Below are 25,312 nucleotides of genomic sequence, written 5' to 3' on the forward strand. Positions count from 1 at the left end.
TTGTCGTTTTTGAAGTCGGTTTTATTTTTCTTTTGAAAATTTTTTATTTCACAATTTTTAGTGGCCCTACTGTACTATAATATGCTGTGCCCAGTTAAAACCCTACTGTTTACTAAGCTATTACACTGATCGCGAGCAATTTGCTCCTATCCGTTGAGGAGCTCTGTTCTCCATCTCCGAAGATATTCATCAGATCTTCACCAAATTTATATGGGACCACCTGCACAGTATACCCTTTCAAACAAAAAATCAAATCAGTCCAGGGATCTTTGAGTATTCGGGGAACATACATAAAAAATAAAAAAAAAAATAAAAAAAAAAAAGATCCCGACGAATTGAGAACCTCCTCCTTTTTTGGAAGTCGGTTAAAAACAGCATTGTAAAGAATCACACTATCACACTAATATTATAAAGGCGAAAGTTTGTATGTGTGTGTGTGTGTGTGTATGTTTGTTACTCCTTCACGTAAAAACTACTGGACGGATTTGGCTGAAATTCTGAATGGAGATAGATAATATCCTGGATTAGCACATAGGCTACTTTTTATCCCAAAAACCCAAAGAGTTCCCACGGGATTTCGAAAAACCTAAATCCACGCGGACGAAGTCGCGGGCATCAGCTAGTCTCCTATAAAACTTTTGTCAAAAGGACCACTATTATATTATGTTAATTCACAACTCCAAACTCCAAAATTTTTAGTGGTTATCTGGACGTGATTTCTGAAACTTTCTCCAGTTTCAACTAAAATCTAATATATTATCTACCAGTTATGTTCTAACCAATATACTAATAAACCCTATTGTAAGTTCCAATATTTGTACAAGTTCCGGAGTTTTTTTTTTTCTGAACTGGAGTTTAATATTACCTTTCAATTGTTTTCAGGAGGAGTTGCCAATCGCAAACGCTCACGCGCTTCACGCACCGCCACCGCCACCAGCTGTGGACACCACATCAGCGCCTGCGCAACATAAGCCTGCAGCGTTATCTCCGGACAGTTTGCTGAAGGCGGATCCTCTCAATCACGCCGAATCTAAAATCGATGAAGACAAACTACAGGTATGAACCACTGCCACTGATACTTTATCATCGCCATCATCAGCCGATTTACATTCACTACTCTTCAAATGACATTTTCTGAAACCGCACCACCACACATCTAAAGTCCAAGTTGGACATCGTCCAATGCTACGCTTGCCGGTACGCAGTCTTCAAATCAAGAACACGTCTTCCTAGTAACCGTTGATTCTATAGTAGACATACCTACGTAGGTTTGAGATTGATTCCCAAAAGTATTCTATTAAAAATAAACGTATGCACAAACTACATAAAACAAAATTGTAATGTTAGCAGTCTCCTAAGTTTTTGTGAAAAGAATAATATGTAATAAATAATGTAATAAAGCCTATTTTCTGTATTGTAGTCTCTTGGGTATCAAATTAGTATGTTCTAAGTATATGCTAAGTTCGATTAATGTGTGCAGTGTCCTTTCAAACAAGTATTTAATATAATCGATAGTTATTGAAAACGAATAATATTATTTCTAGCCTCACTTTATTAACACATTGATCATTAATAGCTACATAGTACATTAGTATATAGATGCTAAAATCGTATAATAAGTAGGCATTATTTTAATTTATATTCCAGTTCACCGTCCTCTAAATGCGTTTTTTATACTAACTGTAAAACATATTCTATTGTTAGTAATTTGTCTTGATTATAATCGGGAAATTAAATGGAAATGGCTAGATAATACATGCCATTTAGCTAACTGCAAGTGTTCAATCATTGCACGACACCTACACAAAGTCATTACACATTCACGTGAAAGTGTCATTAGCTTATGTTTGCAGTTTGCTCTCCAGTCACGCTTCAATGGATATATAGTCGTTGGCTTACGACATTTGAACTACGTTCTCCTTTTCCATATTTCCTCAACGACTTTAGTATTTATATAAAAGTAGCGACCTAGCCGACAGCTCGAGAGGAATTATTCTATACATTGTTTTCGTACAGTTTTAACTATTTAGCTCTTAGACGGGACGATTTTTTCCAATTTGATTCACAACAAACGTATTATCATGGTACCTACCTGTAGTTTTTTTCACAATTTTACAAAATTATTGCATATCATATTGATTTTAAAATTTCTAGCGAGAAAACGATAGAGGTCATGCTATGTAAAGTTCAGATTTTCGCTTTGATTCGCTGTCAATGTGAACCGACTCTTAAGATTATCCTAAAAGTAAAGCTATAAGCTTTGAAGATTATCTCAGTAAAAAAGTTATGTGACGTACCTATTATGTAAATGATTTTGATACTCAAGAGCTAAATGTACAAATGCTGTGATGGAGCGTAGCTATATAATAGCTATGCAAGTAATGACGTCACAGCTTTCACTTGGCCCGTGCCCTCCTCGGTGCAACGTCGCTCTTCCACCACCACGGTGCTCGAGAAAGCGGTCAACACTGTAGGTATCTTTCACAACACTTTATAGGAGTGTAACTTTAATAGATTTGACATTTAATTCATCTAGGAAAGTTCTTATGTCGTCATGTTTATGTTTTAAGTGGCTGTTGGCGACATATTGCTGTATGTGGTACGAGCATCGATGGATACGAGACGAAAATATTTTCTGTTGTAGGTGGATATGAAAAATCCATACCAATATTGTTTGCGAAATAGTGTTTGTCTTCTGCCAGCTTTTCGTGGCCCATCTATTTATTCAATTTTGACAAAATTTGATCTAGAGATAGCTTGCATCCCGAAGACGGACATAGGCTACTTTTGTGTCGGGATTTTCAAGAAACCCTTAAAAACCTTAATCCACTGGGAAGAATCCTAAATCCACGCGTACCCAGTCGTAGGTATCATCTAGTTAATCAATAAATCTGAAGGGATTGTATTCATATTTCATATACCTACCTATAATACATGGAAATGAAATAATGCACACTGTAGGTAAAAGTTCTAAAAACCGAGAGCCGCTGATGATTTATTTCGGTCATAGGGAAATTACATTAACGAAATTCTAATGTCGTAAATCAAAAGTTCCTACGCCAAATTCAATCTCGGAAGTTTTTACCGCGATGTGGGTAGACTGCAGAGTCGCAGTTTTTCTTCTCTAACTTACAAGTTCTAGTGACTTCACAATTTGTTACAGAACTTTTGCATTTTTTAACCCCCGACCCAAAAAGAGGGGTGTTTCATGTGTGTATCTGTGTATCTGTCTGTGGCATCGTAGCTCCTAAACTAATGAACCGATTTTAATTTAGATTTTTTGTTTGATCGAGAGTGTTCTTATAGCTATAATCCAAGAAAATCGGTTCAGCCGCTTGAAAGTTATCAGCTCTTTTCTAGTTACTGTAAACTTCACTTGTCGGGGGTGTTATAAATTTTTAATTTAAACTCGTCTTATAGATAATTTACACCTAAGTAATAAATAATTCTTTTCATCTCATCTTGTAGAGAGCCAACGATAATGAGTCAATGACACTTTACACAAAAGTTTTATGAAACTGCCAGTAGATTTACGACGTGCTCTCAAACAAATATTTATAACTATTATTAATTTATTAATTTTACGCTTAGTATAAAATTTATAAATGCAATAACATTTTAATACTCTTTACATAAATTAACTACACGCAAGAACTTAAACGTGTATAATCTCAATGTATTTAAATACCTGCCTAATTGTTATCAGTGATTCTTTTTTTTAGTGAAACTATCATAACATTTGATGGAAATCTGGTTTGAAACGAATATCTCGTTCTGTCCCGTTTGTCGGACACAATGCGTTCGGACATCCTGCGCGAGACAATGCGCCCGCGCACTATTGTTCCCCCGCCCTCCGTTTCTAAATGTACTAGCAATCTAATAGATAGATCCATTGGTCGACTAGTTGAAACACATGCAAATCTTACCTAATTAAGTACAGTTTTTACGCGTGGGTAGGGTGGGGTGCATATAACTCATTTTAAAAAGAAGTAGCGACGATTGCGACGTGGCGCGGGCGTTTTGTAGACTAATTATTTCTTATAGGCGTGATTACATTATGTACTGATTACATAATTAAGTGTATTCGTATGTCCAGTGTGTGGTGCATTTTAGAAGATCTATTGACGTAGTACATGGCGCGGTCGTCATGTCGTCACAATAAATTGTCTCTAGACGCGAAAAATCTTGTGATGACCTAGACGTGGCGCGGACGTTATCTGAACACAATATAATTGTCTGTAGGTGCAATTTATAATAGAGTGAGTTACGCGGATTTAAGTCTTTTCCATATAAGTACCATGTTATACTTCTAAATAATTGTAAAAACGCGGAGAATAATTGTTTACTTATTATTTTTGAATGTTGTGCTATTTATTCGTAATTATTTCGTCCTCTACACTATACGTATACTATATCCTACGTTACGTCCTCTGTTTGCCCGTTTACAAATTAGATCGAGCATATTATGCAAATATAAATTAATTATGTAAATCTCACCCATGTAAATCAAATGGACTGTTGTAGGATCTACTTATTTCATATATTCTATGGTATACGTATGCACAGAAAATGCTTAGGATAGCCTTTACTAAAGTTCAGTTATTTTACTCAACTAAGTAATCAGTTCCCAAACCATCAGCAAGCTAAGACATTCGGCAGGCTATGCTTGTCGTAGGGGCGATGGTCGTTGGAGCCGGAAATCCTAGAGTGAAGACTGCATAAACATAGCGTGGGGTAGGCACCCTTCAGCACGACGGACTGATTATATAAAGAGGGTGGTGGGAAGCGGCTGGATGAGGACAGGGTGTGGTGGCGCTCACTAGGAAGGTCATGTTCAACAGTGAACGTCCGCAGGCTGATATAATGAGTCTTTAAGGATATTTTGCATAGTTCAGCATTCTTATTTTACCATGAGAATAGGGTCTTGGACTGTAGTGATACAATAATGTGATATGTTTTGTATAGCGGTAGGTTTTGGAGCTAGAATTCATGATTGTATAAAAATCATGATATTTCTTTATTTTCAACATAATTAATTACTAACGTCATGCTGTACGGAAGGTGATCAATGACGTCACAAGGCGATAAACGACCAAAAATTTTCAATTTTTTAACTTAAAAATAGAGTAATTTCTGCGGGGAAGTATTTTAAGCAGCATTTTAGTTATGTAAACAAATAGGCAGAGATACTTTAAAATACATTTACATAAAACAATCCAAGACCTATAACTCTTTAATCTTTCACTGGGAAGAAAGCAAATCCGTGGTACAAAATTTCGTCAAAATCGATCAAGCGGATGGGCGGTAAAATACTAGCAGACAGACAGACAGACACATTTTCGCATTTATAATGTTAGGAACGGATTCTGTAGTAAGTACGTACTCGTACCTACGAGTATGTGCACGAAAGGTGACCGGACATACCGTCAATTTATTTCAATTAATATTTCCAGTGCAAAGTTCCCCATTATCCTCAAATTGCTATCCATTGTGCTACAACACCGCTACGCTACACCGCTTGAATGTAGATTCGAGTCGAGGGGCTACGAAGCGAAATATTTTATGTTAGGGGTGTTGTTCGTGTTGTATTACGAATAACTCTTTGTTATAACAAGTGTAAATTAAAATTTTATAACACCCCCAACAAGTGAAGGTTACAGTTACTAGAAAAGAGCTGATAACTTTCAAACGGCTGAACTGATTTTCAAGGGACAAGTTCACATTTCCAATTCGTAATCTTTGCGATGGCTTGATTTCTTTCTATACACAAAAGAACTTGACCGTGACACACACACACACACACACCAACACACACACATACGCACACGCAAACACACAAACTGTAGCCTTTATGATATTAGTGTGATGTGATTATTTGTCTTATTAATTTATGTTTTGATTCCAGAAAATCGACGATGATAAGACTGACACGGCGAATTCTGGAAGCGACGAGAGTTCCGAGTCCGACAGCTCTGCCGAGGATGACGACGACGAGCTTATTCGCCCGATGTTCAAGTTGCCCATCCAGTTCGACCTCGACGAACTCGCGGGTGCATTCTTAGCTAACAACCAAAAGTAAGCACCTATTCTTACTCTAATCATATCGAGTTATATAAGAGTTTAGCTGATTCCTGGTGGACAGTGATAATGCTGTCTGAGGTGGTAGGGGGCTAACCTGAAAGGGTTATGGCAGTTTCATTCAGGTCTGCTTTTACGTGGCATCGCACTGGAACACTAGATCGCTTGGCGGCACGGCTTTGCCGATAGGGTGGTAACTAGCCACGGCTGAGGCCTTCCACCAGACCAGACCAGACCACCAGAGACCATTTAGAAGTTATAAATTGCCCCTACCGGGAATAGAACCCGGGACTTCCCACTTATAAGACTCTTACTGCGCAAGTGAGGTTGTCAGTAAAACTAATGTGGCTGTATTGTTTACAGAGGCCGCATGAACTGCGTGGTGGAGAGAAGACAGGAAGAGCCCATGGAGAGGCGATTCCCATTCAACATCCTCGGAGCCTTCGCGCCCCGCAGTGCTCAGGCTGAACGTATTGCCATCATCTGCCATGGAGGCGATGAAAGGTAGGTCAAACCATTTTCCACACTTTACCCAATATTTATTATAGAACTTTCACTCACTAGCTCAAAAGCGCGGCTTTGTTGTGAACTCAGCTTTATTCATACTTAATTATACATAATCAATATTATCCACACTCAGGTAGTAAATGCAAATTGCATAAGTGTATCTGTCTGTTTGTTTGTCTATCTGTAATCGTTTTCCCGGCCTATCCGCTTAACCGATTGTGACGAGATTTGGTACAGGAATAACTTGCATTCCGGAGACGGGCATATGCTAAGTTTTATCCCGGAATATAAAGAAGTTCCCACAGAATTTTTAAAAAGCCTAAATTTACGCGGACGAAGTCGCGGGCATATACAAAAGAAATTCCATTAATCATAAGAATAGTTTCGAGTTTAGTTAAGAATTCGAAAATAAATCATGTAAAAACAGCAATGAATTTGATATACGAAGAAGCCTTTTCTTTGATGACAATTCCGTGGAATTATTGAATATGTAAACGGCACAACAATCTATTTCTCTGCAAATGCGAATCTATTTTCAGGCGAAGCGTTCAAAAAAGATTCGCATTTGCGTTGCAAAAGCCGCGAAAGAGATGTTTCGCACTGATTGTGCTAAGACTACTGACGAAGACGTCCACTCTCTACCCTGACGGAGTATTTCTAAATTATAATGTTCACCCGCTTTCCCAGCGTCAATTTTATTAGTGTGGACGCAACTTAAGAAATAAGCTATAACTTGTATTTGGCAATCTTATTTATCGTCGATAGATCTAAAGTCACGGGTAAATTAACATATGAACATAGTGATAGATAGGTTAGGTAGATATTTTAGGCTGAACATTGTATCGATTTCTCTCAACATTAACATATTATTGTATTCTGATTGCATTAAATTCTAATTACAATATTGAATGTACCAAACAGAGTTCGAATGTAATTTCACTAATTAGTTACAGTGCGTAGTCAGTAGAAGCTTGAAAGTTTTGGAAAACATTTCTCCAATTCCTATTTTTTTTTTGTTGCAGACCCATGCCGATGTTCCCTGATCCTCAATCGCAAGTGTTCGCGTTCCCACTGTCAGGACCAGTCCGCCTCCCCATCAGACCGGCGCCAGCTTCTGAACGCGCTGAGCCACGAGGACCTTTTGGCATGCCACAGAGAAACTCACCTTTCCCGCTACCGGTAAGTTTGTAGAAACCTATATCCATCTATGGTCCGCTAAGAGAACAAACAAAACGCTGTTCATTTTTTCTTTCTTTATTTTTCATACAAATTTCTGGTACAAATAAAAATAATAATCCTGGAACAACTTTGTGACAGCACTTGACTTTCTTTCAACGTTTTGCTACCAAAGGATTCTGGGGGTTTGAGTCATACTGCCCAATTCCTGCCTGATAATCTGGATAAAATAGTCGTAGGCAAAATGCAGGGCAAAAGACCACAGTAGTAGCAGATCACCTAGCCACTAGTTTGACCAGGTTAAGTCACTCACTAGCCTTCACAACGGCTATAAGAAAAGCCGAGGACTGAACCGAGTGGACGGCTACAGTTACCAGCGTTACAACGACACTAAATTGTGAATACGACCTTTAACAGTTACGAATACGATATCGAGACTGACTGACAAACAACCTAAACTGTTGGATCTAGGAATTTGAAATCTTGCATCAAGGATCAACGGAATCCTTTAAAAAAAGCTGCATGCAATCACCTCCCTCAAAAATTCTCCTCCACTGTTGTCCATAGCTTATCACCTGACGTCAACTGAAAAAGCTGTCTTCAATGTTCAGGTCTAAGCCACGCACACTATAATAGAGATGCAAACACATTGTGTTATGGTAGGTTTATATTGTGAGCCGATAAATTGCAAATGCAAGTATAGTCTTTATTAGAGCGTTTGATCAGTATTTTCACTGGCACATCATTATTTACAAACATTCGTTTGTCACCTGATCAGTTTTTAACCCCCAACCCAAAAAGAGGGCTGTTATAAGTTTGACGTGTGTATCTCTGTATCTGTCTGTGGCATCGTAGCGCGTAAACTAATGAATCGATTTTAATTTAGTTTTTTTTTTGTTTGAAAGGTGGCTTGATCGAGAGTGTTCTTAGCTATAATCCAAGAAAATCGGTTCAGCCGTTTGAAAGTTATCAGCTCTTTTCTAGTTACTGTAACCTTCACTTGTCGGGGGTATAATAAATCCCACCAAAAACATTTCATGTAAAATGTTGCCAAGACTCACAAGTTCATAATGCTTTCACTGTTAAAAAGTTATGAGATCTCTAGTAGAGCCAAGCCCCTAGCTGAGCTTAGAATTGCGCTGCCCATGGGACCTATCCCAAGTCCAAAGTATATAGCTCTTAAATGCTCTTGAGTATATCACATTGATAATAATAAAGAACAAATAACTCTACTTACAAGCTCTGATTTTACAAACCCTAAATCTTGGTTAAAAAAGGACGGCTTGGCCGTTTAATGTTCGTGGTACTTTTATCTGATATGACATTTAAGCCCGGAATAGCTTGTGCGACAATCATGAAGAATAATATAAATTAGTAATTGTCGAACAAACTATTCCTTATGACCTTAATATTATAATATGTTATGACATGTAATAGTTTCACGAACATTAAACGGCCAAGCCATACTTTTTTAACCAAGATTTAGGGTTTGTAAAATCAGAGCTTGTAAGTAGAGTTATTTGTTCTTTATTATTATCAATGTGATATACTCAAGAGCATTTAAGAGCTATATACTTTGGACTTGGGATAGGTCCCATGGGCAGCGCAATTCTAAGCTCAGCTAGGGGCTTGGCTCTACTAGAGATCTCATAACTTTTTAACAGTGAAAGCATTATGAACTTGTGAGTCTTGGCAACATTTTACATGAAATGTTTTTGGTGGGATTTCATTTCTTTTTGGCAGGTGCCCTAGATTTTTTTTTTGGATCTATTTTTTGTAGGTACCTCTTTTTTTAAAAGCTTTTATTCCACTTGCAATGTACGAGTATGTAACTATGTTTGTTTGGGTGGAATCTTGCAACTCAATTTTAAAGCAGATATATCAAATTTCAGTCTTTTAGGACTTCAGGAAACACATTTTTTAAATGTACAGACTGGGAAAAGTTTATTTTCCTGTTGTTTGAATGAAATCCCTAGCCTACATACCAAATTTCAGTCTTCTAGGACTTAGGGAAGTACTTTAGAACTTTTGACTAGAGGGGTTTTGAATGGCAATAAATCTGAAACCATAACAGGTAGAGAATTGATACTTGGTACGTTTGATAAGTCTGTCAAGGACATATTATTCTGAAAATATCAGCATTCTAGCGATAGACTTTACAAATAATTTGCTTCCCCCATACGGGGAGTGGAGGGGGAAAATTTTGAATTTCTTAATTTTCCTGTAGTTTGTATGCAATTTCTAGTGTACACACCAAATTTCAGTCTTCTAGGACTTCGGGAAGTACCCTAGAATTACAGACTAGAAGTTTTGACTGTCAATAAATCTGAAACTATAAAAGCTAGACAATTGATACTCAATGCGTTTAATCAATTTGCCAAGGATATCTTATCCTGAAAATATCAGCATTCTAGCGACAGAATTTACAGATTTGCTTCACCCATAAGAGGCGTAGAGGGGGGGCATTTCCAATTTCTTAATTTTCCTGTAGTTTGTTGTCAATTTCTAGTCTACATACCAAATTTCAGTCTTCTAGGACTTCGGGAAGTACCTTAGAGGTTTTGAGTAGAGGTTTTGATGATCATCAGTGAGGGACGAAATCGGCGTATTTTAGGTATCAATAAATCTGTAACCATAAAAGCTAGATATTTGATACTTAGTATATTTGGTAAGTTTGCTGAGGACACCTTATACTGCAAATTTCAGCTTTCTAGCGTCATCCAGACCGAAGTTATGACGAGTCGAAAATACGGCGAAACACTTCGAGAAAAAGGTACGTAGCGCCCCGGCCGCCGTTTGGCTCGTCTTGGCGGGGGCACTGCCGTGCCCCCTGATTTTTAATTTACACTTGTATTAAGTCATAAATTAAAATACAGGTGATATCGCACAAGGCAGTATATAAATACGCATAAATTACTAGTGACGTGCATAGTAATTGAATCAGGACGTGTGCTGTGACACTGACACCGTCCACATAAATTAGGTATTTGTATTCCAATATTATTGTGCTTCTAAAGCCCATTCTTCACAAGCCCACGAATACCGCGATACAATTGGATAGTTTCGCGGCTTGGCGTTCTCACTTCGCGTTATTCCCGTCCGAAGTCGATTTTTTATCTGCAACAAAGGAATGACTAGACTGCGAAAAGTTGCGAGTTTAGATTATAGAGCGAGTGTGAATCGTGGGCAAATTCGCGGCAGCTTTTCGTGAGCTCTAATACACAATGTAGGTACATAGTGTTCAAAAGCTTTTTATTTTAAAACAAAAGAATGATCCGAGTAACTTATTCGCCCGAAAATTCCTTTGAGAACTTTGTTTTCAATAACAAGCGAAGAAAGAAATTAAAATTAGATTAATCTCGAAAGTTACACACTTTTCCTAATAAAGTTTCCTTATTAAATATGTGTAAGAAAGATAACGAACATTTTATAGGATCCCCGGAGAAGGTACTTTAAAAGAAATTTCTTGTTTCTTTGTATAATAATAATTAAATATTTAATTTCATTAGTTTGGACTTAAAACCAGGATCAGGGGTTTAGTCTAATTTCACGTGGACAAAGCCTCATTTAATACAACCTACCTGTATCTGACTATGGACGGTTTACCTCGAAAACGTAAGCCACAAAATAAAATAAACTGAAGTATAAAACACGTTGCACTCTTTGTTCGTGACTGAAATACGTACAAAGCTTTATGCTATGTCCTTTATTTCCTTTGCACCAGGACAAATATGAGAAAATAGGACCAAAGGGATTATAGGCTGTATGTTTGTAGTCGGTAGGTATATTTATAAGCCCAATGTGGGTGGCGATATACACACGTTTTCAGACCTTTTTGTCAGGTAGTCCAGTCAACAAGGCTTTAACCTAACCATTTTCATGAGTTTTTTTAAATCTGATATTTTTAAGGGGCTTGAGGGATGACCTATAAATGCCAGTCTCATCGTTACAATCTAAAATGAAACCAAACTTTTATTAAATCAAAAACTGTAACAATTTTAGAGAATTACTAACAAATTCAAAACTTTCATTGCCGAAAGCTCAAAGGTTTGTAAAAAATACAGTTGAAAATACTAATGAATACTTATCCATAAAATTTATTGATGTATTCATAAAATTTAAAATAATAGTCCTTTTGAACTGATTTTGAGTCGATAACATGAAATCAACGCGAAAAGTTTTTAAGTATTGTGCAAAGTCAAGTCTAAAAAACTTTTGGCGTTGCTTTTATCTTGCCAACTCAAATGTTAAGTTTAATCCTTATTCATTAGACTAAGGTGAGTTTTTATACCTCTGCAGCTTTGAGGTTATCTAGCGAGAGTTCTTTCAGCTTCATCATAATCATCATCTTAACACATCGATGGTCCACTGTGCCATTGTTGAGCACGGGTTTCCTCTCAGATAGGATTCAGGCATTAGTCAAAGTCAAAGTCAAAATCATTTATTCAATTGTACTCCTTTTGACGGTCGAAATTGTTAAATTTGTACGATATAGTGGTGATATAATTAATTACGTAACTTAAAACTAAAGCTACGAGGGTTCCAAACGCGCCCAAGTCTGAAAAAAAAGAGAGTGCACCACGCAGGCCAAGTATGGATTATTAGACTTTATAAGACTTTACATACTGCTTTAAGCTTACCTATTCCTAATATGTACAACTATGCCATTTAACTATGCCATTTATGAGTTTCTCAGTAGGTACCCAGTATGAATCCTATCTCTTGTGACATACTTTATTCTTCCACTAACATTTTATGCTGTAATTCTTTAGTGGGAATGTAGGCGGCAGGTCGAAACTTTATATACACAATGAAGCCCGATTCTATTAGTGTCTTTGTTTCTCTTATTCTTTCTTAAATAATAATTCAATATTTCTTCATTTTATTTAGTCTAATTATGAAAATGGTATTCTTGGTAAAGTTTAGTATGAAAGGTAATATAAATGGTATTTTATAAATGACTAACTTAAGCCCGCGACTTCGTTCGCGTGGACTACACAAATTTCAAACCCCTATTTTACTCCTGAATTGAATTTCCAAAAATCCTTTCATAGCGAAAGTCTACGTCATGATAGCTATCTGCATGTCCAGCCCGAGCCATCCAGTAAGTAGTTTGAGCTGTGCGTTGATAGATCAGTCAACTTTTCTATACATACATAATACCTATACATTTAGAAATATATATATATATATATAAATACAAAATACGGTTCTATGTTGGTTGTAGACATTGTTCATATTATGACATAACGTTAAAATACAACTCTAATATATATTAAATCTAATATATAATTAATTAGTGGCTTGAATTTGCTATACAAGAAACTATGGTACTATTAATGGATGCTAGACAGATAAAAGTAGCCAATGTGCACCCAGCCCGATGAAGAGATCTGAAACTTAAAGCTCAGAATACTTAAGTAATACCTAAAAGGAACTTTTACTCTGCGCTTTACAGAAAAGTATTTTTTAAATTGGTTTACCTGGCTTCAAGCGCTTCAAGTTTGTAATTTTTCCTTCTGGCTTTCTAGTTGTTTTCAGGTAGGTACCTATGATTGTCTATTTAAATATGACTTTTCATATTACTCTGAGGTAATTGTATTTTTTTAGCAATTTAAAATATCATTCATAGAAGCATTGTTAGCAACAAGAAAACCTGCGATTATATTTAATTGAAATTCCAACCGAACCATTGTTCTTCATGAAGGTTAACTATGGCAAATTAAGTACCCTGTAGAATAAATGAATACCTACTCCAATAATATAATTAATTTAATCATTAATCAGAAAATACTTTGATAGACAGATTGATAGATACGTCTATTTCTTTTAAAGAAAAATGTGAGCAGTCTAATGAATAAATTATTTAATTTTTTTAAAAGGCGTGAAAAGCTCGTAGACAGACAGACAGACAGACAGATGCATTTTCGCATTTATAATAGCAGTATGGATTTGGGAATTTTATCTTATTTGTGTTTAAGTAAAATTGGTAATTAACATCTTTCGTATTAAGAAAGACTTCACAAAAAGGCAACATCGGTAGGTCATTGCACTTTTACAGGTTTCGCAGGCCGAATGCACATGGGCTTATGCAATATCGATCCGGTTTTGGCCAATCACCTAGTTTTTTTCTTTTAGGCTATGGACACATTCGTCTGAGTTCATGCACTCGTATGAATAAGACTTTTTATTTTTTCACTAAAAGTTTTTCAGTTTTTTAAAGTCAAATAATATCCATATCCATACTTATAAATGCGAAAGTGTGTCTTCTGTCTGTCTGCTACCTTTTCACGGCCCAACAGTTTAACCGATTCTGACGAAAGGTACAGAGTTAGCTTATATCCCGGGGACGGACATAGGCTACTTTTCATACCGGATAATCAAAGAGTTCCCATGGGATTCCCAAAAACCCATCCGCTTAACGGATTTGTTTAAAATTTGGTACCGAGGTAGCTTGCGTCCCTGTAATTGACATAGGCAACTTTTTATCCCGGAAAATCAAACAGTTCCCACGAGATCTTTAAAAACCTAAATCCACACGGACGAAGTTGCGGGCATCCTCTAGTTTTGTAATAAAATGTAGGTAACTCATTCTTGTTGTTTTCATCATCATCATCGTCCCATATCTGGTACATTACTGTGCACAGCTCTCCTCTCAGATGAGAAAGGCTTAGGCCACCACGCTGGCCAAGTGCGAAGTGAGGATGGCGAATACTTTTGGGAATATTTACTATCAGGCATGCAATGATAGGCGTTAGAGATGAGTTAGAGTGGATTTCAAAGATCGATCGATAAATATGATAATTATGTTCATACTCAAGACCGAATATATTAATATTCAGTATTATTTATTAGTATTATAAGCACCTAACGCTAATCTACAGTAATCTACAGTATTGAGGCTAAGGCCGCTGTTGGATGAACTTAACAATAAGGCAAATCAAAAATTCATATTATTTTATTTAAGCTATACTTAATTTTTTACACTTCTGTGTCATGATCATTTTAGGTAGTTACATAATGGATTACATAATCTCATCTAGGAGCACGATTTTTACGATTATATACCTTGGTATATAGCTAAGTGCTAGTCACATTTATCCGTTTGACCGTGGTTTTAACCACAACTCAAATAAACGAGTTGAGCAAATAGTCAATGAAAACGAAATAAGTTCTATTTTAAGATATTCAAAGTAGCAGGATTTCGATGGAATTATTTTGATGGGTACAAGTACTCGATTTCATCATAATCCTGAGCAGATCCAGGATTTTAATCTGGAGAAATAATTTTCTGGTTTCATCAAAATAATGCGACGTATAGTTAATTGTATAAGGATCAATGATAAGGAGATTATATAATTAGGTATGTACAAAAAGATATTATATAAATTATAATACAGGTACATCTTTTTTGTTTGGATGCTAAAATTAGAAATCGGCAATTCTAATAGTTTGGATCAAAAACGAGTTTGATTTAATCGTTGATGATATGCCTGAACAAATTGAACTAGCTCTTTATTATAGGTAATTTGTGTAATTTATGTGGGTTTTCCTAAAGCATCATATGCGAACTTTGTAGGTTCGTTATTTTGATAAGTAGGTAAGCAAGTACAAGATCTCGCCCCGTTGAGTATTGAGTTATTAGTCCAGTATTTTCCAGATATTAAGTAGGTTTTTTTTTTAGTTTGTGGCCTCTTAGGATCATCTGCGCCGCAACTATCTATGGTCGTGATCGACAATGTGAATACCTATCAAAGATATTATAAAACTCCAAATAAGTAAAGCTCATACATTCCATACTAATATTATAAATGCGAAAGTGTGTCTGTCCGTCTGTCTGCTTTCACAGCCCAACAGTTTAATCGATTTTTATGTTTGGTCCAGAGTTAGCTTACATCCCGGGAAAGGACATAGACAACTTTGTATCCCGGAAAATCAAAGAGTTCCTATATGATTTTTAAAAACCTAAATCCACGTGGACGAAAACAGAACAGAACAGCAACAGAATTTTGTCCAGGGTCTGATGATGAGGATACGGAACATTCAATTGATAACAATAAAAATATCATGTTTGTCTTTTTTCGTTTTTTTTTTAATGACAAATAAGTTTTTGCAGCACAGTTAGCACAGTAGTGCTAATTTTCCTCGTCAATTATCTATACTAATATTATAAAGAGGAAACCTTTGTATTTTTGTATTTTTGTATGTTTGTATTGAATAGGCTCAAAAACTACTGGACCGATTTCAAAATTTCTTTTACCATTACTTAGAGGGAGTCTTCCGAATCCGTATAGGCTATATTTTATCCCGGAAAATAGATAGGATTTTTCGTGGTAGTGTCCACCCGTGCGAAGCCCGGGCGGGTCGCTAGTTTTTTTTTAAAAACGTACAGTCGTTAGGCCATGAAACTTTCACAGTAGATATCATTGTCCAGCTGTTGTTAGAACTATTTCGTAATTTTTTTATTACTGTATCAGGGGGCACGGCAGTGCCCCCGCCAAGACGAGCCAAACGGCGGCCGGGGCGCTACGTAGTACCTTTTTCTCGAAGTGTTTCGCCGTATTTTCGACCCGTCATAACTTCGGTCTGGATGACGCTAGAAAGCTGAAATTTTCAGTATAAGGTGTCCTCAGCAAATTTACCAAATATACTAAGTATCAAATATCTAGCATTTATGGTTACAGATTAATTGATACCTAAAATACGCCGTTTTCGTCCCTCACTGATGATCATCACAATTCATAGTCTGTAATTCTAGGGTACTTCCAGAAGTCCTAGAAGGCTGAAATTTGGTATGTAGACTAGAAATTGCATACAAACTACAGGAAAATTAAGAAATTGGCAATGCCCCCCCCTCTACGCCTCTTATGAGTAAAGCAAATCTGTAAATTCTGTCGCTAGAATTCTGATATTTTCAGGATAAGATGTCCTTGGCAAATTGATTAAACTCATTGAGTATCAATTGTCTAGCTTTTATAGTTTCAGATTTATTGACAGTCAAAACTTCTAGTCTGTAATTCTAGGGTACTTCCCGAAGTCCTAGAAGGCTGAAATTTGGTATGTAGACTAGAAATTGCATACAAACTACAGGAAAATTAAGAAATTGGCAATGCCCCCCCTTTACGCCTCTTATGAGTAAAGCAAATCTGTAAATTCTGTCGCTAGAATTCTGATATTTTCAGGATAAGATGTCCTTGGCAAATTGATTAAACTCATTGAGTATCAATTGTCTAGCTTTTATAGTTTCAGATTTATTGACAGTCAAAACTTCTAGTCTGTAATTCTAGGGTACTTCCCGAAGTCCTAGAAGGCTGAAATTTGGTATGTAGACTAGAAATTGCATACAAACTACAGGAAAATTAAGAAATTGGCAATGCCCCCCCTCTACGACTCTTATGAGTAAAGCAAATCTGTAAATTCTGTCGCTAGAATGCTGATATTTTCAGGATAAGATGTCCTTGGCAAATTGATTAAACTCATTGAGTATCAATTGTCTAGCTTTTATAGTTTCAGATTTATTGACAGTCAAAACTTCTAGTCTGTAATTCTAGGGTACTTCCCGAAGTCCTAGAAGGCTGAAATTTGGTATGTAGACTAGAAATTGCATACAAACTACAGGAAAATTAAGAAATTGGCAATGCCCCCCCTCTACGACTCTTATGGGAAAAGCAAATCTGTAAATTCTGTCGGTAGAATGCTGATATTTTCAGGATAAGATGTCCTTGGCAAATTGATTAAACCCATTGAGTATCAATTGTCTAGCTTTTATAGTTTCAGATTTATTGACAGTCAAAACTTCTAGTCTGTAATTCTAGGGTACTTCCCGAAGTCCTAGAAGGCTGAAATTTGGTGTGTAGACTAGAAATTGCATACCAACTACAGGAAAATTAAGAAATTGGCAATGCCCCTCCTCTACGCCTCTTATGAGTAAAGCAAATCTGTAAATTCTGTCGCTAGAATGCTGATATTTTCAGGAGAAGATGTCTTTGGCAGATTAATTAAACGCATTGAGTATCAATTGTCTAGCTTTTATAGTTTCAGATTTATTGACAGTCAAAACTTCTAGTCTGTAATTCTAGGGTAATTCCCGAAGTCCTAGAAGGCTGAAATTTGGTGTGTAGACTAGAAATTGCATACAAACTACAGAAAAATTGAGAAATTGGAATTTTCCCCCTCTACGCCTCTTATGAAAAAAGCAAATCTGTAAATTCTGTCGCTAGAATGCTGATATTTTCAGGATAAGATGTCCTTGGCAAATTGATTAAACGCATTGAGTATCAATTGTCTAGCTTTTATAGTTTCAGATTTATTGACAGTCAAAACTTCTAGTCTGTAATTCTAGGGTACTTCCCGAAGTCCTAGAAGACTGAAATTTGGCATTAAGTACAAATTTCAAGAATTATGAACAACAGATAAATTAAGAAATCGGGTCCCCCTTCATCCCCTCGTATATGAGATGCATATCTGTAAAATTTGTTGCTCGAATACTAAAGTTTACATGATAAGATGTCCGTGGCAGATTTATCAAACGTACCAAGTATCTGTGTTTCCTGAAGTACTAAAAGACTGAAATTTGGTATATCTGCTTCAAAATTGAGTTGCAAGATTCCACCCGAACAAATATACTTACATACGAGTACATTGCAAGTTGAATAAAAGCTTTTAAAAAAAGAGGTAACGATAGAGAGTGGGCCATGAAAATGATGTACCTACAAGAAATAGATCCAAAAAAAATTAGGGCACCTGCCAAAAAGAAATGAAATCCCACCAAAAACATTTCATGTAAAAAGTTAGCCAAGACTCACAAGTTCATAATGTTTTCACTGTTAAAAAGTTATGAGATCTCTAGTAGAGCCAAGCCCCTAGCTGAGCTTAGATTTGTGCTGGCCATGGGACCTATCCCAAGTCCAAAGTAATATAGCTCTTAAATGTTCTTGACTATATCACATTTATAACAATAAATAACAAATCACTCTACTTACAAGCTCTGATTCTACAAACCCTATATCTTGGTAAAAAAAGTACGGCTTGGCCGTTTAATGTTCGTAAAACTATTACATGACATAACATATTAAACGTTAAAAGTTATTAAACGGCCAAGACGTCTTTTTTTTACCAAGATGTAGGGTTTGTAGAATCAGAGCTTGTAAGTAGAGTGATTTGTTATTTATTGTTATAAATGTGATATAGTCAAGAACATTTAAGAGCTATATTACTTTGGACTTGGGATAGGTCCCATGGCCAGCACAAATCTAAGCTCAGCTAGGGGCTTGGCTCTACTAGAGATCTCATAACTTTTTAACAGTGAAAACATTATGAACTTGTGAGTCTTGGCTAACTTTTTACATGAAATGTTTTTGGTGGGATATTAATTACTGTATTAGGTATTTAAAAATCCCTTGGGAACTCTTTGACTTACCGGGATAAAAAAGTAGCTGAGATACTTATAATGTTACTCCAGGTCTTCAACTATGTTCATGAAAAAAATCTCGTCCATCCGTTGCTGCGTTGCAGCGTGATTGAAGGGCAAACGAACAAACCAGCAAACAAAAACTTTCCCATATCTAATTTTCAGTAGAATGCTCGTATTACTGTAATATTATCTAAATAATTTCTCTATAATGCTTATTTATTGACCAATAGGTCCTTGCCATTTATTTTTTATTAACCCCCGATCCAAAAAGAGGGGTGTAAAATTTTTGAGCCACCTTTCAAACAAAAAAAAACTAAATAAAGCCGATCGAAAGTGTTCTTACCTTATAGTCCAAGAAAATCGGTTCAGTCGTTTGAAAGTTATCAGCTCTTTTCTAGCTACTGTCGTTACCTTCACTTGTCGGGGGTGTTATAAATTTTTAATTTACACTTGTTATACTCATAGTATACCTACCAGTAAAAATATTGACAGGCGAAATTCATAAATCTTAATACTTACTGAAAAGTTAACGTACTCGTAAATATACTGGTTCACACCAATTTTAAGTTTACCGTTATAGAGCTATTTACCCAAAATCAAAGCAAATAAGAGTTTATTTGAACAGTTTGTAGGTTGCGAGTCCTTTACAGGTGTTTAAGCTTATGCACATACGAGATTTTTTGCGCCGACTTTCTATTTGTCAGGTTAATATCATACTCTTACTCCTTATTATTTTTACTTCCTAACTAACATTATAAATGTGAAAGTATTTTCCCGGCATCAGTTTTAGTAGAAAAATCTCGCATCTTGGGGTGGCGCATACCTACTCGTAGCTGCTGGTTACTTTTCGTTACGGAAAATCAAAGAGTTCCCTCGGGATTCAAAAAAAACTGAAAGTGGACGCAGTCATATGATATTATGGTCCAGACATAGCTTGCATTCAGATTATAGGCAACTTTTTATCCTAGAAAATCAGACTTCCTACGAGATTAAAAAAATCTAAATCCACGCAGATGAAGTCACGGGCATCAACTAATACTTAGATACTTTATTAAAGCCGCACAGTAGGAGAAAGCGATAATAAATATTTATTATATTAATAGTGGAAGTTTCGCTTTATAGACTGCATTACCGCTTTCTATGCAGATTATAAGTTAGACCAAGACTAGAACGCGACGGAAGGAAATTCCCACGGTAATCAATGCTAATTACGCAAACGTCGCAATATAAAGACGACGCGACGCCTAGGTTTGTTTTCAAGGCGAAAATGTGATAAAGGATCAAAACGGTCATAAATTGCATTTGAATACGACAATCCTGTTGTACCAGTTTTTAAAAATATTGTGACCAAAACCTGCTCACTAATCAATGCATGACCTGTTTTCTTCAATAGGTAGATAGGTACTCTTAGGTATAATGTTATGTACAACAGCCAAAAAATAATAAATTGATCAAAAAAGAATAAAGAAGTATTATGCTAAACATTATACCAAATATATTTTCTAGTCTAGAATCTAAAGGTTATGTTTGCATTCTTTATGAGATGAGATTTACATAGGAAATCTTTGTTTAGATCGTCTAGTACTCGTACTAAAATCAAATGACAATATGTTCTATTATCATAGATATGTTATAATACAATTCATATAGTACGCTAGATATGCGATTGACGACGTGTCTCTAAAGCAACTTGATTATCGCCATTTATGCACTTATAAATAGCAGTGAGCATCATTAGCGTACTCGGAACGATATGTTAGAAACTTATAGTTAGAGTAATTAGAAATAAGACATCAATCAAGATGACGACCAATTGACAAAAGTCAATGTTAATTCCCAGTACGCTCGGTTCACCTCGAATAGGCACAAAAAATAACAGTCGTTTTGTATGACACGCCATATCTAGCGTACCTACTACGTAAATAGTATTCTATACGTCCATGTCTGGTATAAATATAATACTTTGACATTAAAACCGTCATAACATACTCAATTTTCATGTACCTAACTAATAAGTTTCGAGATTACAATCGTCATTGCATGCCAATCATTACATAGGTTACCCAGTCCTCAAGTTTCTTAGTTGGGTCATTTAATCCTGCTTGTAACTTAATGAGTTAGTACTTATTAAAATTTTCGTACAACAAATAAATAAGTTATTGGAAATTAGGCTCAGAAATAGGTCAATAATATAACTTTTACAATAGATTTTTTTTAATTTCTTCATAATACAATAACGAGGTCGACCAATGAGTGAGAATGAGTGCGAAATTATTCAAGCATATACCCATAATTTAAGCAACGAATATTTAAAACTAAGTGATCCGTACCGGCTTCGCTCGGGTGAATTTTCTGAAAATCCTTTCTTCGTGGGAGTATAATTACATTACTTCATGGTGAACCTACAGGCAAAATTACAAGTTCGTAGACCTTTTTTTTTTGTTTACGGGGAGAGGAAATCTTCTGAAGATATCCGACGTTGTAGGGGAGAAATCGGGTAATGTAGGATTTTTATCTACTGAAATGCCCTCCGTGGTCACCTTCATTGCATATTGGGAGCCTACGAGATCTCTTAAGAGCTGATACGTACGTCGATATATGTCAGTCAATGCTTATTACCTATTATACTATTACTACCCATATTATAAATGCGAAATTGTGTTTGCTTATTGATTTGTCCTTCAATCACGCCGCAAAGGAGCTACGGATCGACCTGATTTTTAACCGACTTCCAAAAAAGGAGGAGGTTCTCAATTCGTCGGAATCTTTTTTTTTTATTTTTTTATTTTTTTTTATATTTTTTATGTATGTTCCCCGATTACTCAAAGACCCCTGGACCGATTTGGAAATTTTTTTTTTTGTTTGAAAGGGTATACTGTGCAGGTGGTCCCATATAAATTTGGTGAAGATCTGATGAATATCTTCGGAGATGGAGAACAGAACTCCTCAATAGATAGGAGCAAATTGCTCGCGATCAGTGCAATAGCTTAGTAAACAGTAGGGTTTTAACTGGGCATAGCATATTATCGTACAGTGGGGCCACTAAAAATTGTGAAATAAAAAATTTTCAAAAGAAAAATAAAACCGACTTCAAAAACCACAAACACTAAAAAGTAAAAAATAACTTTTATTTAGCTACACATGTAATGTACCTAGGTATGAAGTCGGGCGAGCTTCACTCTTGGATTTCTAATTTTGTTTTAATATGCTCGCTCGACTTCATACCTAGGTACATTACATGTGTAGCTAAATAAAAGTTATTTTTTACTTTTTAGTGTTTGTGGTTTTTGAAGTCGGTTTTATTGCATGGATATACCTAGTTAAAGACCTGCTGGGGAGTGACATAGGTTGCTTTACCTATATATACTTTTTAAATATAATAAAGTCAATTTATGTACCTATAGATGTCTAAATAATATTTTTACCTCTTAGCAATCTATTGCAACAGTAATACAATATCGTGTGGTATAATGAACGTGCCTTAATATTGAAAAGGAGATAAAACAAATGAGTAACATTTCTTGAAGCCCGTGTAGCGGTACCACGTAATGAGCGTGTACAAGACAATGATGGCGTGTCAGTGGGCCAAGTCAATTGCTCATTTCATCTATAGGTAACTGTAAACGGCAATGATTTTTCTTTGAGACCGATAGCTTAGAATTACTTGGCATCATTATAAGATTAGGATCGGTATCTTTCATCATATGACTATCATCATGTGGGAGACAAAGATCAGCGAGAGAAAATCAGTAACACATAACAAGTGTAAATTAAAAATTTATATCACCCCCGACAAGTAAGGTTACAGTAACTAGAAAAGAGCTGATAACTTTCAAACGGCTGAACCGATTTTCTTGGATTATAGCTAAGAACACTCTCGATCAAGCCACCTTTCAAACAAAAAAAAACTAAATTAAAATCGGTTCAGTAGTTTAGGAGCTACGATGCCACAGACAGATACACAGATACACACGTCAAACTTATAACACCCCTCTTTGTGGGTCGGGGGTTAAAAAGACATTTATTTTATTGACTGACTGATTGATCTATCAACGCAAGCCTAAACCGCTGGGGTTGAAATCGAAACTTGAGATATTGACAGTAAGTAGATTTATAATGTAGGAAAGATTCTTGTAGATTTCACTAGGGATGAAATAGAGGATAAAAGTTTCATAAACGCATGTTATTTTTCAAGTTACTTATAATAAAAATTGGTAGGGTTATTTAGGTTTCCGGTTAAACATAAAGAAATAGGATTTTAAAATTTTTGGAAATTCTACTCCTAACGGGGTTTAATAGGGAACGAATTTTTTTTATATAATCTGTAATTTTTTTATTAGTTAAGTATAATATCCATTTTGGACATTTTTGAAACTTGGTATTTGTACTTTCGGTCAAAAATGAAAAAGTACGTGCATTACGAATCTTTATTGATTTTTAACCCCCGACCAAAAAAGAGGGGTGTTATAAGTTTGACGTGTGTATCTGTGTGTCTGTGTATCTGTGTATCTGTCTGTTGCATCGTAGCTCCTAAACTAATGAACCGATTTTAATTTAGTTTTTTTTTTGTTTGAAAGGTGACTTGATCGAGAGTGTTCTTAGCTATAATTCAAGAAAATCGGTTCAGCCGTTTGAAAGTTATCAGCTCTTTTCTAGTTATTACTGTAACCTTCACTTGTCGGGGGTGTTATAAATTTTTAAATTTACACTTGTAATAAATTCCATTCCGATCATTGGTGGCTCAGCTAGTAAGATATACATCTATTAATTCTACAAGTATACAGTTATATTATGAAAATTCAAATGATTTAGGCATAGGTACCTTCTTGAATGAATGAGCCTTTTCATCATAATCTCTCGACTCCGATAAAACATTGGTCGGCTTCAGCACTCCATCCTTTATCCTAACCCACATCGGTGGGGAATTGTTAATCTTTAATATTCCTAATCGAGAATCCTTGATTTAATTAACTTTCGTCACAAAACCGTACCGCGAATCAATATAACGTTGCGCTACATTTGTAGAAGCCAATAGGTATTGCATGATCTACCAATATACAAAATTGTTATACCGCACTCCGTTCGATCTAATACAACATTATTTACTTGAAGAATCCTTACCTTAGGTATGGTAGGCACTTACTCATTAGAGATACCAGAGTCAAATTTAAATAATAATATATAGTACATGTAGTAGATATTATAAAAGTTAAATGTTAGAGTTACATTTAATTTTCTGCTTTTACTAATTGTGATCAAATCGGGCTCAAGGGACTCTTTATGATTTGATCTAAAAAGTACTAGCAATAATTTAATTATTATTAGCAAATGGTATATTTTAGGTTACCAATAAGCCCTAGGAAAGTATCATCATAGGTGTATCAAAAGATGGTAAGTAAGGTACCGACGTACCTACGAGTATCCTAGGAAATTCAAGGCTTTTTGCTTTCATAAGTAAAAAAAATAATTTCATCTTTTATCAGTTTTTCATTGTAATTATTACTACTTTCTATCAATTACAATATTTATTGTAGGAGTTTTCTTGGGACAGTAGACCAAGTAAGAATAAGTAGATTTTTTTTGTGAACTTCGGCTGTCTCCATATTAAATTGATAGGTACTATTCGAGAGGGAGTAGAAGATAGGAATTTTTAAGGCTACGTAACGTTTTCACCCTTAGCTGAATTCTTGTTACTGACTTTTGAAGTTGAAGGACAGACAGACAGACAGAGTTCAAAGCCTAAGGCGTGTACGTGCTACCTACGTAGGTAGCGTAACTTTCCAAAATAGGTAATTTTTTTTCTAACAAAAATTTAAGTGACTGTGAATAGTAGACTGGCGATGGGTTAGTAATAATAATGATGATGACAACAGAAGTATCCAAAAAATAGTAGCCAAACGATTTTTATTGGCTAACTTTGGTCAACAATAGAGCTGACATTATAAGAACTGAATCTCAGTAATAGATAGATAATATAAGGATACACTGTAGCAGTTATTTACTCAACACTTGTCGTAGTACATATACATATCTACAACTATGTATATTATATTATGAGAAGTGAGATATGAAATAGGTCTGATATGCCTTGATGTCTGGCGGTAATCGTAACATTCTACTCATACGCTACGGTTGGAG

At 35.7% G+C, this 25,312-nt stretch overlaps 1 protein-coding gene across 1 annotated transcript in view; it reads left to right on the forward strand.

Moving 5' to 3' along the window:
- The window catches only part of LOC123867951 (probable LIM domain-containing serine/threonine-protein kinase DDB_G0286997), a 70,600-nt gene that overhangs the window by 25,974 nt on the left and 19,314 nt on the right, over positions 1 to 25,312 (forward strand). Inside the window, exons 3-6 of the mRNA XM_045910279.1 lie at positions 883 to 1,056; positions 5,906 to 6,075; positions 6,442 to 6,582; positions 7,608 to 7,764. Of these exons, the coding sequence (XP_045766235.1) occupies positions 883 to 1,056; positions 5,906 to 6,075; positions 6,442 to 6,582; positions 7,608 to 7,764 (642 nt within the window). The remainder of the gene's footprint in view (positions 1 to 882; positions 1,057 to 5,905; positions 6,076 to 6,441; positions 6,583 to 7,607; positions 7,765 to 25,312) is intronic.

Source organism: Maniola jurtina, chromosome 9 (assembly GCF_905333055.1).
Source record: "Maniola jurtina chromosome 9, ilManJurt1.1, whole genome shotgun sequence".
NCBI lineage: Eukaryota > Metazoa > Arthropoda > Insecta > Lepidoptera > Nymphalidae > Maniola > Maniola jurtina.